General features: G+C 55.6%; 1 protein-coding gene across 4 annotated transcripts in view; it reads right to left on the bottom strand.

Annotated features, from left to right (window-relative positions):
* The window catches only part of ZC3H18 (zinc finger CCCH-type containing 18), a 60,479-nt gene that overhangs the window by 38,422 nt on the left and 9,140 nt on the right, over window positions 1-12,917 (bottom strand). For 3 of the 4 annotated variants that reach the window (XM_032324943.1, XM_032324946.1, XM_032324944.1), the window contains exons 3-4: window positions 3,015-3,099; window positions 2,261-2,332 (exon numbers count right to left, since the gene is read on the bottom strand). In XM_032324943.1, the coding sequence (XP_032180834.1) occupies window positions 2,261-2,332; window positions 3,015-3,099 (157 nt within the window). The remainder of the gene's footprint in view (window positions 1-2,260; window positions 2,333-3,014; window positions 3,100-12,917) is intronic. The other variant, XM_032324947.1, reaches the window with a different exon arrangement.

Below are 12,917 nucleotides of genomic sequence, written 5' to 3'. Positions count from 1 at the left end.
AGGCGTCCCTGCAGAAACCTTTTAATAGGAATGTAACTAACAAATTTTCTTAGAATTTTCAAATTAAGATAGATTTTACAGACCACAAAATACCTCCATCTACAGAGTGTAATTTAGTGAGTTTCAGTACGGACGCAGGAGGTGCGCAGCCATCGCCCTACAAGGAAGCCCGGTACCCCCTGGCCATCACCCCCACTGCCCGTCACCGCCCCCCCCCCCCACGCCCTCTCTCCTCCCAGGCTCTGCAGCTCAGACAATGACTAACCCGGTTCCTGCCTCGACAGATCATTCTGGGCGGTTCGCATAGACGAAAACGCACAAACGAGGCACTTTATTGTCTGGCTTCTCTAAGTGGCAGAGTGTCCTCGGGGTTCGCCTGTGTGGTGGGGCCCGCTCTTCCTGCGTTTCGGGCTGGCGTGGCGTCCCGCTGCACGGACAGACCGCACTGTGTGGGACCACGTGTGAGCTGCTGGACACCTGGGTTGTTTGCACCTGCTGGCTATTTTGAACACTGCTTTTACCAACAGTTACATACAAATTTTTGTGTGGATGTATGTTTTCCTTTCTCATGGGTAGAGACCCAGAAGCAAAAGTGACTGCGTCACCAGAGAGCTCTACCCTCTCCTGTTCTCGGGGCCACCGCCTGTCCTCTGGCATCAGCACTGTTCTGCGCTCCTGCCAGTGTGAAGGTTTCAGGTCTCCGCATCTCGTCCAACACAACAAATTCTGTATTATTTTTAAAGTGACTTCTCTTGCTAATAAATGGAACTTACACGAACTCATCTCAATTTAATACCAAGCTAAAAACTGAAGGTAAGCAAAAACATGTCACCCCCAAAACCCGCATAACTAAGAAAAGAAGCAAGAGATGCATTCTAGAACCCCCAAAGCATCAACCATTTCTTTTCGTACTGTATCATACTACTCTGTAGAACGAACAAGTGTGGGCAGAAAAGGTAAATATATACTTAGAAGCAAAGTCTGAAACAAGTTACTGATCCTGCGCAATCGAGCTGCAGAGAAGGCCGGCTGCCGCTAGCCTCAGATTTTCCCTGCAGAAAGCCCTGCCCACTGGCCTTTGTCTCTGAAACCCAAGCTGGGCATTTCACTGGACTCTGGAGGGACCTCCCTCCCGCTGCGAAGTGGCCCTGGGGACCACAGGGTCCACGGAGACGGTGCCCAGTCCCTGCCCACGAGGCAAGTCCTGAGGACGCCGACTGCAGGCCCAGCAGCAACGTCACGTGCTGCTGCTCGACTCTGGACATCAGCTGAGTGCTGCGACCCTGCGCACCGCAACCTCTGTGGCACGGACGGGTGGCGCTGCCTCCTGCCGGCGGAGCCCCTGGCTAGTCCTGACGGGCCGGCCCGGATGCTGAGCCACAGTCTGACCACACCACACGTACACCTATGCCAGCACGTACGTACTGGTCTCCTCTGTAATCTAGAAATTTCAAAGGTGCATTGACATCATTTATGTCCACATAATTATGGAAAAGAAGTCCTCTGCGTAAGTTAAATTTTCTGAAGTGTTAACATTTCAAATACCAAAACTTTTTTAAAAGCAGGCTCCATGTCGAGCATGGAGCCCAAGGTGCACTTCGAACTCATGACTCTGAGATTGAGACCTGAGCAGAGATCAAGAGTCAGGCACTTAACTGACTGAACCACCCAAGCACCCCTCAAATACCAAAATTTTAAAGAGCTGTCAAGAACTGACTTCCTACGACATACCACACACTTTGCATTCTCAGCGTGCCCACACTGCCCACGGCGTCACTGGCAGCCGCCCTCCCGAGGGCAGAACGCACGTGGCCACACAGCGGAGCTCACCACGCGCACGTCCACCTCCAAGGAGTCTCCTCTCCGCAGAAAGCGCAGCCCGCGTGTGCATGGCACAGGCCCGGAGCGCGCGCCCCACGGAGGGAGCTGGCCGGGGTCCTGAGCGCATCGGCTCCCTGGTCCCCGTGCCCCCTCTGCACCGCGTCATCCTGGGTGTCGTGGGAGACGGCCCTCCAGGGGCCGCTCAAGGGCAGAGCCTGCCCTCTTGGGAAGGTGAGACTCCACCGTCCCCTGCCGTCCCCCCTCCCCGTGCCATCCGCAAGGCTCCCGCGAGCCTCCAGTGCCTCTAAGAACAGCGGTCCACGACCGCTCTCTGCCCCTCAGAGCCTCCCCCTTCCTTCTGGCTTCACATCAGAATGCTGGATCCAGGAGAAAGAAGTCTGGCCTCCGGAACAGAAAGTGAGTACCGTAGACTTTGTACCTGTCCCCTGGCCTCTGAAGGGTATGGAATGTGACACTGGTGCAAGAGGAGTGGACAATGCTGCCACAACATCTGGAAAAGAAGTACAGGAAGCCCTTGTGAAATCGCTGGGCCGCGAGCGAGGGCGCCCAGGGCCAGAGTGAGGCGGGACCAACACAAGCATCTTCCTACCTGTGCACGGACAGCGCGGAACTACAAGGACCGCGCCCCAACTACTGCCGCTCGGCACGGCGACCCTCGCGGACCGGGGTTCGCACTGCCATTCCCGGGTCTGCCCCGCTCCGCGCCTCTGCCGCCTGTCCCAGCCACCTGGCTTGCGCCATACACCCTCCCGGAGCGAGCGGGCCCTGCTGCACTCTGCTGCACTCGGAGCCGGAGCAGCTCCATTCCGAAGGAAGGGTGTACTTCCGCTTCGATACATTTAGCAAAAAAGTGGCAACTTTCCTCACAGTTGTGGGAAAATGTCTGCACTGGCGCCTGGGACATCTGGCCTTAGGGAAAGGGAATGATACTGTCGCCATGAGAGCTACAGTTCTCTAGAAACAGGTGGGCCTGGAACCACAAGTGTGAAAATGGCGAGTCTGGGCCCCTCCAAGTCCGTCAAGTGAGGCAAAGACCCATGAAGGACTGATGCCAACACTGCCACCAATGGTCACAGTCTGGCCCCAAGAACAGCCTCGCACAGCTTCAGAGCTGAACCACCACCAGAGTCCCGGGAAAAGCCAAGGCCACACCAGGCTCCTTGGACAATTACCTTTCATGAAGAATCGGCAGGTGGGGCGCGGCCTCACCTTCCTGTCACTGGGGTCCTTTACTTCGCCCTCCTCCAGATCATCGTCCTGAAAGAGAGACAAAGGACTTAAGAGGGAATCACCTTAACGGGAGAAAGGAGGTGGGAGGGGCATCGGCCAACAGGCGCGGCTTCCCGACCAGAACAGACATTTTCTCGACTGTGTTCGGCCGCTCAGCAATTCCCGCGCATCTTCCCAACCCAGATTCCTCAGCCGGCGCGATGGGGCTGTGTCGAGCTCGCCTCCGAGACCGAGGCACAAAGAGGAACACCAAGTAAAAACACCCCGGGACACAGGCAAGGCAGGGGTGAAGCAGGGTTTCACCACGGCTCCCTTCATTAGCAATGCTGGGCAGAAAACGGTTACACTTCAGATTTTTAATACTCCCCCAATGTTTCAACAGGATTTATAGAGCAAAATATTTATGCTCTTTTTTAAATATTTGTTTTCATTTATTTTAGAGAGAAAGAGAGTGAGAGAGAATGCATCGAGAGAGAGCGAGCCATAGACTCCCCAGCGAGTGTGGAGCCCCAAGTGAGATCACGGACGGAGCTGAAATCAAGAGTCACACACTTAACCAGCCGAGCCAGCCAGGTGCCCCAGAATATTTTATGTTCTTAAAACTAAACACTCTCAGAGCGCCTGCGTGGCTCCACTGGTTATGTGTCTGCGTTTGGCTTGGGTCATGATCTCAGGGTCCTGGCTTGGCTGAATTCCACGTTAGGCTCTCAGCTCAGTGGGGAGTCCGTTTCTCCCTCTCACTCAAATAAATAAAATCTTAAAACAAACAAACAAACAAACAAAACAAAACAAAAAGAAACTAAACACTCTAGGGCACCTGGGGGGCTCCATCAGTGAAGCATCTGCCTTTGGCTCAGGTCATGATCCCAGGGTTCTGGGATCAAGTTCTGAGTCAGGCTCCCTGCTCGGTGGGGAGTCTGCTTCTGCCTCTCCTCTCCCTGCCACTCCCCCTGCTTGTGCTCTCTTTCTCTATCACTCAGATAAATAAAACCTTAAAAAAGAAAGAAAAAAAAAAGAACAAAATGTTCTGGTATATTTCAAAGCGGCTCCTTTAAAAAAATAAATAAATAAAAATAAACACCCACGTCCTCTAATTTAAAAGCCTAGAGCTGGGGAAGAGGGAGGTCAGTGAGACCCAGGCCCCTCTCTCCAGAGCCCAGAGCTCCTAACCTTGGCTGTCAAGTCTTGACATGATGCAGGGCCTTTGAAAACACGGGAGCTTGGGTGGGTCTCGCCCTCAGGGATTCCCAAGAGCAGCCGTGATCCGGACTACTGCTCTGTGCCCTGGCCGGCCGCCAGTACCCCAGGGCCTCAGTCCCAATGACCTGCAGGGACACCCGCCTGTGTCCCTCAGCTGAACCCCCAGCCCCAGGGGTCACCTGCAGTCCAGAGCGAGTATGCAGCCACCCCGCTGACATCTCTGTCGGGAGGTCCTAGATGGAGCCCCCCTGTCCTAGCCTGTCCCGGGCCACCCAACCCAGGGGGTCACACAGGGCAGGCTGTGGGAGTCACGGGAGCATCTCCCCTCTCCTGCAGCATCGCGCTCATCCAAAGCACGGCCCTGTTCCACCCGGTCTGGAGCCACTTCCTGCCTCGTGGCCCTCTCTCTCCTGACCGCCCACAGGCGGTGGCCTTTCGGACCCCAGCCCGCCTTCTTCCTTCTCCGCTTCTCTTAACGCGCAGCTCGTCCCATTTTCAGATGGCAGGGGAGTCTCCGCCCTCGGCTCCCTACCCCCAGCTCCCTTTGTCACGGGTCTTGGCCACCACGGCCCTGCCCGACTGAACAGGAGCTCTCCCAGGCCGGACTATGTCACGTCCAAGCACAGCGCTGGGCTTCTGGCCAATGGTAAGTATCTGTTTAATGAAGAAATACTGAAGTCAAACCCTGGGTTTCTGATGACTTTTTTTTTTTTTTTTTAAAGATTTTATTTATTTATTTGACAGAGATCACAAGTAGGCAGAGAGACAGGCAGAGAGAGAGAGAGAGAGAGGGAAGCAGGCTCGCTGCTGAGCAGAGAGCCTGACACGGGACGCGATCCAGGACCCCAAGATCATGACCTGAGCCGAAGGCAGAGGCCCCAACCCACTGAGCCACCCAGGCGCCCCTGATGACTTATTTTTAAAGCTTAGGTATTTGTATCATTTCTGCCTTGAAAATATTTACTTACTACAAAAGCATTTTAGAGGCGCCCGAGTGGCACAGCTGGTTAAGTGTCCAACTGCTGGTTTCGGCTCCGGTCATGGTCTCAGGGTCAGGAGACTGAGCCCCAAGCTGGGGTCCGTGCTCAGGGTGGAGTCTGCCTGAGGACTCTTCCTCCCTCCCCCCTGCCCCTCCCCACTGCACACGTGTGCACTCTCCAGTAAATAAATCTAAAAAAAACCATTTTATAGTGAAAAGAACACCTGCTAGAAAGTTATATCCCTTAAGAAGCAACAGAATGACTTTTCTTTGAAAAGATTAAATAATTTATTCAAGGACTTTTTTAGTCCCCAGAACATACTCATCGTCTAGGCGAGGCCCGCCCCTTTCGCGCACCAGCACCGTCTCCCCACTTCCCAACCGAGGGACGATTTCCTCACGTCTCTGAGGGCACGCGCACCCTTCACGTGCGGGACGGGGCACCGCTCTCCTCTGGCCCTTAGCGTCTTCTTCTTACGACTGTCCTCACAGAGATGACCGCTAGGCCAGCCCTTCCTGTGCGGTTTACACAGGCTCAAACGGAGAGCAGGTTCTTCGGTCCCTGGGAGAGCGAGCTCTTTTGAAAGATTACAAGCCATTCGAATCTCTGTGCTTCACTTGGAAATTAAGGCACAGGAACGGAGCTGAGGAGAGCAGGTCCGCAGTCCGCTCACAGCAAGGGCACTGGGTGAGATTTAAGGAGATGTTTCTGCAAAGCTGGGACTTCCAACACTTGGCAGAGCAGAAAGGAGAACCGGCCACCCATCTCCAGACTGGTGAGTGGCCATGCGAGCCACGGAGAGCAGTTCCGCGCAGCTGCTGGAGACACTCTGTGACAGACCTAGCAACGCACGGCAGAGCACTCACGACGCGACGTCCCCCGGAGATGCCCTGCTGGCCGCTGCCCCCCACCAGCCCCCACACCCGCTAGGATGGAGACAGACGCCTGTCCCTGGTGCTTGGCTGGGTTTATGGGCTCCCCGTCAATTAAAAAACAACCGAGAACAATCAATAAATCTCTAGGCAATGTGATATCCTGAAATTTTCAACGAACCACTTAGTAGCATGGCTTTTCAAGTGATGAAAAATTAAAAGAAGTCGTAAAACCTAGCAGAGTTTCATGCAGACGCTGCCGAAGAAACGGGACCTCTAGAGTCGGGGTCGCACCGCGCTGCTGCATGCGGCCGGCCCGGCGAGCGCGCCCCGCACGCGGGTTCTCTCAGACCACCCGATCGCGCGGCTGCAGGCAGGGACAGCGGAGGGTGGAGGACGGGGAGGGGCCCCAGCCGTCGGGCAGAGCAAACTGGTGGATGTACACACGGGACAGTGCTCCTGAGGCCCTCTGCGACCCCCACCCAGACAGGCCGACACAGCCCGAGCATGGAGCCCGGGGGTGGGCAAGGCTCTCCGGGGTCTGCAGGCCTCAGCAAAGCCCGGCTGGCACACTGGCCTCAGAGCGTCCTCGGGGAAACACACGCGGGGCACACTGGACTCCGATGGCTTTATGAGACAGGACTGGGGGAAGGCCTGGGCTCGCATCCTGACGGTGTGCACAAGGACAAGGGCCTCCACTTCGAGCTGGGGAGCCCCTGAGCGGAACTGGTGGCCGCGCTCAGGGAGCTCCGTGTGCAGCGTCTCGGGGCACCCCAGCAGTGAGAGCTCAGGACACGGTCACGACTGACGGGAAGGACCGAAAAGACGACTGTCTAAGCAACGCGGCCTGGCCTCACCTCCTGCTCCGCACAGGTTTTTATTGTCCTTTAAAACAAACCAACAAAAACAACGCACGCAGGTTATTTCTCTGACAGGAAGCGGTTCCACCACGGCAGCTCCTGCACGGACAGGGGGTCAGCAGTGGCCGGGCACGTGCGGAGGCACACGGGCACAGGCCCCCGAGGCCACCCACCACCTCCGCAGATCCTGGCTTCTGCGTGGGCAGGAGGGAGCAACAATACAGATCCATCATCCCTTACCCGAAACCCTTGGGGGCAGACATGTTTCGGGAGTTCAGAAACATTCTGGCTTTACAAAGGCGGTAAAAGCAGGGCTCTGAAACAGCTCCCCGTAAAGGACACAGACTGCCTTTTGTGCGGAGACATGTGACCAGCCCCAGGAGCGGTAAATATAGGACACACAGCCTGGTGTCCACTGGGGCCAGATCTGCCACCAGAAGAACTAGGAAACCCTTCTGTCCTCAGAGCTCTGGGACTCCCACCGCTTGGGGTGGGGGCTATGGCCGGTGCGCCTGCGCGAGCCCATGCTGACCAGGCTAAAGGACATGGGGGCGGCAGTCCTTCGGGCGGCGGACCTGGCACTCCCTCTTTGCTCAAAGACAGCACAGGCGGCTGCCTCCAGGGCTTCAGCAAGGCTGTAAGCATGTGCGCGAAGTGACGTGGAGAAGAGCAGACATGACCCACGGGCACCGCCTGGAAGGAGCCAGGCCCTTGCGGAGGGGAGACCCTAAGCCACCAGAGGGAGTGTGTTAAAGGGACACCTTCCGTAGAGGCTGTCAGGTATCTAGACACAGAAGGAACCGGCGGATCTGAACAGGAGAAAATACAAAATACCACCTGCAAAGAAAATGTTTAAAGTAGTTTTCACATGGGTGGGCCAAGAGCAATCACCTGTGAGCCAGGGGTGGGCTGTCCAGTCAGGACTGCTGTCCTGCTGTCCCTGACAGGCCAGCCCACCAGTGTGAGAGCCAGCGAAGAACGCAGGTTTGGAACATAACACGCAGCCCGCCGTTCCCCAGAGGGATAGCGCCAAGTTCTACCGACCAAATGACGACAAAGAGAACCACAGCCGACCCGCGAACGAAGGGAAGGACGACACACCAGACGGGCCTGAGTTGGAAAAGGCAAAATCAAGACCCCAGATACGCATCTGAGGGCCTCCTCCCACCCGGGCAGGAGGAAGAGCTCCGGCAAGACAGCGGGTGCAGCCAAGGACGGGCCTCCGCGCGGCAGAGCGGGGCCAGCGGGCTCCCTCCGCTCTTCTGCGAGACGCAGACGCAGACACAAAGTCACAGGTGAGTCTGTGATCAGTGTGGCTTCCAGAACGGGTGGGGGACTATGGATTAACTAAGGTTCCCTGGGGCTCGGATGGCAGGGACCCTCGGCGCCCACCCCACAAACGAGCCAACGCCGTGTGTAAACCCTCCCGGCCCGGCCACGGCAGCATGCGGCGCTTCCAGAAAGTATCTGTGTCGGGAGGCTGTGCCGGCGGCACACCGGACATATATAAGGGTCATTCGAGATCTTACTCACGAGTCGTGTGGTTTAGAAAAAAGAAATTTATGGGTTTATGCACAAATTGATGTCACCATCGGAAGAAATACTAAGAGGGTAGCTGGGGCGGGTGGGCGTGACCCGGCCACACGTCAGGTCACCTATGCTAGTGACCCAAAATCTAAAAGGGAGAAAAAAGGCACGGAGATGTGTCATGACAGAGGAGAAAGCACTCGGCTGTCTGGCAATTCCGGGCCAGGAGGCTGCAGGGAGGTGGGCGTGTGCTCTGGACAGCCAGCCTGCGGGGCACGACATCGGGGAATGCATACTTCTGAGGTGTGCGCCCAACTGCCCGATCCCTCTCACGAAGCAGCCAGGCCCGAGCGGGCTTGAAAGCGACCGGCGGAAAGTCCTCTGGGACGTTCGCCTTCCGTGAGGCCAGAGGCCACTTCGCAAGGACTCCGTAAAAGGGAGAAAGCGAAAGGATGGACAATACCAGGCTACTTCCAGAAGGAAGCGCACACCTCTGGCTCCCTCTCCATCAGGGTCATGGGCCTGGGACGAGGAGGAGGACACGGCGCCAGAACACTAACGGGGCACCTTGGGAAGGAGGGATCCAGGGATGGAATGTCTGCTTGGCGGGGACACGGGGCAACACTGCAGCAGGGATCAGCCAGGGAGCGATGAAGGGCCGGGCCGGGGCCGGGGCCGGGGCCCAGGAGCAGGCCCCATACAAACTGACGGGACATGCACCCTGGGCCCCAGCAGCTGAGGGCCGGCACTGGTCACCTGCACCAGGACTTGGGCTGCCCTCACTGTGGGAACAGCTCTCCAGGGTAAGCCTCCCTTCTGCCCACGGCCACTACGTACTTCAACAGCACTCAACATTAATGTCCCCCAAAGTAACAGGGGCTCGCCATCTGCTCAGCACGCAGCTTCTGGCTGCCTACAGTGGGAGGCTGGGGAGACCGACATGAGCTGCCCAGATAGGTTCTGGTCTTCGGGAACTTGCATTTTTGGAGGTGGGGTGGGGGGGAAGCAACAGGAACAAACACACCAGTGGCCTGAGTGTGTGGAAGTAAACAGAGTCCTCAGCCAGGGGTGACAGAGCCCAGGGAGGAGGCAGAGCCCCCATAAAGGAAGCAACATTCACACTGATGGCAAGGGGTAGGGGGCAGCCAGGAGCGCAGCCGGGGGCGCCGAGAGTGGAAATCAGCAGAGAAGCTCCTGGAGGCAGCCGCGCTCCTGTGAGGGTCCGAGTCACCATCTACGATGCCTGTCCTCCCCTTGTTGAGGTCTGCCGGTCTCCAAGGGGGCTGGGGTGGGGTCCTGCTCTGCACGCTCACACCCCAGGCACAGTGCAGTGACCCTGGCATGCCACAGGGCTCCCCAGGGCCGTGACCAAGAGACCCCATCTGTGGCGTGGGGAGACTGGGTCCGCACGGTGGAATGAAGCCGCGCTCAGGGGTCCTCAGCAGCACTGCTCCCGCGCGGCAGCCCCCCCAAGAGGGTGTGACGGAGGGCGGAGCCAGCCGCCGGCAAATGCTAGGATCTGAGGGACAAGAAAGCCAAGCTAGATTTTTATTCCACATGCTTCCTCCAGGGAAACGGGCCAATCTCTAGGCAATGAGCACTTTCCAGGGCTGGTTTGGTTCAACCCAAGGTCCCACCACTACACCCAAGTGGGGGCAAGCCTGCTGGCGCAGGGGCAGCAAGGTGCTCCAGGACCTGCAGGGAGACACCTGACCCCACAGAACCATGGAAAGGCAGGAAAGGAGCTGAATTTCCCCCAAGACTTATTCCACAGCTGACGCGAGAACTCGCACCTGATCGTCTCTGGGTGGCACACAGGCCACGAGGACCCACAGCGTCCTGGTCACCAGGACGCCTTGTTTCCTTAGGACAGAAGCAAGCCACGGCTTTTCTCTCCGTGACTCCAAAAAACCACATTCACACGCAATCTCAACCAATAAGTTCATCTTTTACCTAAAATTTCACCCAAACTGACGAACTTGAGTCTCACAGCATCTCTTTCCTCGGTAACCCTGTGGCAGAGGCACATTGTCCAAAACCCGAAGGGAAGCGCAGCTTGAAACCCTAGGGGCGCCTGCCTGATCACGTCCTGACTATACCCTTTAAATGAAACTCCAAATGAAAACGATTAACTCAGCTGTGAGAAGATAAAAGATCTGAGATCCTCAGCTTACAACCACAGAACCCACCCCCGTTCTGTTCTTGTGAACCAAAGTCAGATAGGCAGGGTTTAAACCCCACACACTTACCAGGCACAGCCACTGGCCACCACAGTTCGAAATGGACGGAGCCCCGCTGCACCAGCAGCCGGCTAGGAAGTGCGGCGCTTACTGTGAACCAAAGGCTAAGCACTTCCATAGCAGCAACCCTCTCCCTCCCCTAAACCAGGACATTTCTTTTTCTTTTTCTTTTTTTTTAAAGATTGTATTTATTTGACAGACAGAAAGCACAAGTAGGCAGAGCAGCAAGCAGCAGGAGAGGAAGAAGCAGGTTCTCCACTGAGCAGGGAGCCCCACATGAGGCTTAATCCCAGGACCCTGGGATCCTGACCCGAGCCAAACGCAGAAGCTTCACCGACTGAGCCCCTCGGACGCCCCTAAACCAAAACATTCCGGAGACCTATTCCGCGCACCTTTCACTGCCATGACTCCTGGAGAGGCAGCATCCCCTTCCCTGGGGTGCTTAAAAAAACCCTGATTATTTCAATGTGCTCTGTCCCTCTCTCAGCTCCTCTGAATAAAAACATGACTCAGGAGGACTTCAGGCTCCACGCCCAAACTCAACTTATTTTTTTTTTTTTAATATTTTATTTATTTATTTGACAGACAGAGATCACAAGTAGGCAGAGAGGCCGGCAGGGGGTGGCGGGGAGGAGTCTCCCCGCTGAGCAGAGAGCCCGATGTGGGACTCAATCCCAGGACCCTGGGATCATGACCTGAGCCAAAGGCAGAGGCTTTAACCCACTGAGCCACCCAGGTACCCCCCCAAACTCAACTTTTAAAGGTCATGATTACAGGGGCACCTGGATGGCTCAGTAGTTGGGCGTCTGCCTTCGGCTTGGGCTGTGAACCCAAGGTCTTGGGATCGAGCCCCAAATGGGGCTCCCTGCTCGGCAGGAAGCCTGCTTCTCTCCCTCCTGCTTCCCTTGCTTGTATTCCCTCTCTGGCTGTCTTCCCTCTGTCAAATAAATAAATAATATCTTAAAAATAATAAATAAAGATAATGATTACAGAAGGAGCGTCTGGGTGGCACAGTCAGTTGAGTGTTCAACTCTTGGTTTCAGCCTGGGTAGTAAGATCAAGCCCCTTGTCGGCTCCACGCTCGGTGAGGAGTCTACTTAGGACTGTCTCTCCCTCTCCCTCTGGCCCTCCCCTACCACAAGCGTACGTGTGTGCACGCACTCTCAAATACATGAATATATCTTTAAAAAATCATGATGACTAAAGAGGTAAGGATATGCAACGGGGAAAAGTCTCTTCAACAAATGGTGTTGGGAAAACTGGACAGTAACACGCAAAAGAATGACACCGGGCCACTTCCTTATACAATGTACAAGAAACAAACTCAAAATGGACTGAAGACCTAAATGTCAGACCTGAGCCCATAAAAATCCTACAGGAGAGCACAGGTGGTGATTTCTCCAACATCAGCTACAGCAACGTTTTTCTAGATATGTCTGTATAGCGGCAAGGGAGACAGAAGCAAGAATGAACCACTGGGACTTTACAAGATAACGAACCTTCGCACAGCAAAGGGAACAGCCGACAAAACTAAAAGGCAACCTGTGGAATGCGAGAAGACACCTGCCAATGATATACCCAATAAAGGATTAGTATCTAACGTAAAGAACTTACAAAACTCAACAGCAAAAACCCAAATAACCCAGTTAAAAAGTGGGCAGAAGACATGAACAGACAGTTCACCAAAGACGAAACCCAGATGGCCAACAGACACATGAAAAGCTGCTCCCCATCACTCATCATCAGGGAAATGCAAATCAGATCCAGAATGAGACGCCACCTCACACCTGTCAGAATGGCTACAACGAGCAAGTCAGGATGCGACAGATGCCGGCGAGGACGCGGAGCAAGGGGAGCCCTCGTGCACCGTTGGCGGGAATGCAGGCAGGTGCGGCCGCTCCAGCAAACAGCATGGCGGTTCCCCGAAAGGTTAAAAACACCACCCTACGGGTGCCTGGGTGGCTCAGTGGGTTAAGCCGCTGCCTTCGGCTCAGGTCATGATCTCAGGGTCCTGGGATCGAGCCCCACATCGGGCTCTCTGCTCAGCGGGGAGCCTGCTTCCTCCTCTCTCTCTGTCTGCCTCTCTGCCTACTTGTGATCTCTCTCTGTCAAATAAATAAATAAAATCTTTTAAAAAAAAACAAAAAACCAAAAAACCAAAAAAAC

The sequence above is a fragment of the Mustela erminea genome, chromosome 19 (assembly GCF_009829155.1).
Source record: "Mustela erminea isolate mMusErm1 chromosome 19, mMusErm1.Pri, whole genome shotgun sequence".
Taxonomy (NCBI): Eukaryota; Metazoa; Chordata; class Mammalia; order Carnivora; family Mustelidae; genus Mustela; species Mustela erminea.
Note: the sequence above shows the minus strand (reverse complement) of the source record. Positions and strands in the feature narration are given on the sequence as shown.